This window comes from Phocoena phocoena, chromosome 1, assembly GCF_963924675.1.
Source record: "Phocoena phocoena chromosome 1, mPhoPho1.1, whole genome shotgun sequence".
Taxonomy (NCBI): Eukaryota; Metazoa; Chordata; class Mammalia; order Artiodactyla; family Phocoenidae; genus Phocoena; species Phocoena phocoena.
Genome location: NC_089219.1, coordinates 160,636,496 through 160,638,477, shown reverse-complemented (window position 1 = coordinate 160,638,477; position 1,982 = coordinate 160,636,496). Strand labels below are relative to the sequence as shown.

Genomic DNA, 1,982 nt, shown 5'->3' with positions numbered 1-1,982 from the left:
TGCGTTCGGTACCCGGAGCGGAGGCCTCTGCCAGGCATTGTGGGGTCAGCGTTCGGGTCTCCTTGGCAACGCCTACTGGGGAAGGCCGGGGGGCGCACTCCGGGAGGCGGCAGAAAGGACTCGAGCGGCCCTTCCGCGTCTTGAGGCCTCCGCAGAGCCGCCCGGCCCTTGGGTTCCCGAGTCTCGGGCCGCGGCCCCCACCCGGCGCGCTAGTACGTAGGAGAGGCCCAGGCCCGGCATGGCGGACGCGCGGTCCAGCGGCCCCCGGCGCGGCGGCGCACGGCACGGGCTGCTGTAGAGGATGGCGCGCCTGAAGTGGGGCGGCCCATCGTTCGCCGAGCCCGAGGCGGAGGGACGGCGCGCGGCCGGCGACTGCGGCTCCAGCTTGGGCTGCTGGTGCTGGCGGCGGCTCTTCCCGCGGGGCGCGGCCCGCGGTGCGTGCAGGAATAAGGCCCGGTACATGCGGCCCGGGCCGGCGGCCCAGGAGTGCGGCCGCTGGGGCCCCGCGAGCCTGCGGAGGCTGCTGCAGAAGCTGGCGGTATGGAGGTGGCGCTATTTGCGGCGCGGGGAGCGGCCCGAGAGTCTGGAGGAGATCCCGCTGCTGGCGCTGCACGGCGCGCAGGTCGGCGACTAGGCCGCGGCCGCCGGGAACCCTGCCCCGCCCCACCCCCTGCACCCGGAGCTTTGGTTTTGTTTTGTTTAGTAAAGACAAGAAATGAAAATAAACCGAATTCCATTTGAATGAAAGAACCCAGTTGTTGTTGTTGTTGTTGTTGTTTTTGGGGTGGAGGTATTGACATGCATTTGAAACCAAGCGACTCCGTGTTGAGGTTTTGGTGAAGTGAACTGGCGCCGTCCTCCTGTTTCTCTCGGGCAGGGGCCTCGATGCAGTAACCGAGCCGGAAAGCAGTCGCTGCAGAGGCCTCCGGATCCCTCCTGCTGCTGCCCCGCGGGGGCCATTGTCTCTCCCTAAACACCCACGTAAGAAGCTGGAAGCGGCAGGGGCCTTCAATTGGAACCAGTCCCGCTGGGTTTAAAAAATGTTTTTTCTTTTAAAGAGGGTTGCTTGAGGTCTTCACTCCACATCAACGTGAGCGAACTCTGCTTGTATCTTTTGTTTACAGGCGTTCATGGACCCGAGTAAACCAACGTTAGAACCAAGGCCTGGAGGCTGGATGCGGGAGTTTGAAAACTTGTGCTGGAGATAAAAGTGCAAAGGGAGAGGAATCCGGGAGACTCCTGAGTGGGCCTTTAACTTCTTCCTCTTCCTCATCAATAACAACTTGCTAATGATACTCTGGATCTAGAGGCCTGTGGGGGTGAAAGTAAAATATTAGAAGTGAAAGTGCTCGAAGTACACCGAAAGAGCTATACGCAGTCAACGTATTCATTATACTGGTATAACTGTCTCTCTCCGGGCTACTCCCAGACCACTCTCCATCCTACTACAGTCCTCCCTTCCCACCCCACGCGGCCAAAACCTCCCATTAAACTAGCAAACTAGAAACACTGAGCAGTGGGCCTCCAGGTGCTTCACTTGCTGTTGCTGATGTCCCTGGGGAGCTCCTGAGGCCTTCCAGGGGTCTCCCCATGCCCTTGACCTAGAGAGTCAGTCTTTGGGGAAGGGTGGGCATGGAGGATCACCACATGGTTAGTTCATTGCAGTGGTAGGGGAGTAATGAGGGATCCCGAGACCGGAACCTCGGAAACTGAGAACTGCAGAAAAAACAAGGCATAGGCCAGAAAGCTGGGGCCAGCCGGGAAGGGAGACCTCACAGGACAGAATTGTCTGTAATTGAGGTTAGGTGTATTTTGTACTTTTACTTATTTCTTTATTCCTGGCATCGTCCAGACAGCTTAAATTATTCTATAGGTTTGTGATAGGGGAATACATTTTCACCAGAAAAGCCATTAAGCCTCATAACCAGCATCCATCCTTATAAGGAAACCAGTGGGGCCATCTTGCCTTATAGCTGATTGGA

The 1,982-nt window shown here is 58.0% G+C and overlaps 1 protein-coding gene across 1 annotated transcript; it reads left to right on the top strand.

The window, feature by feature from the left end:
* The first annotated feature begins 238 nt into the window (after nt 1–238).
* C1H1orf202 (chromosome 1 C1orf202 homolog) lies at nt 239–634 on the top strand. The gene is given in 1 exon segment (XM_065871658.1): nt 239–634. A coding segment is annotated over 1 exon segment (396 nt).
* The last annotated feature ends 1,348 nt before the right edge of the window (nt 635–1,982 follow it).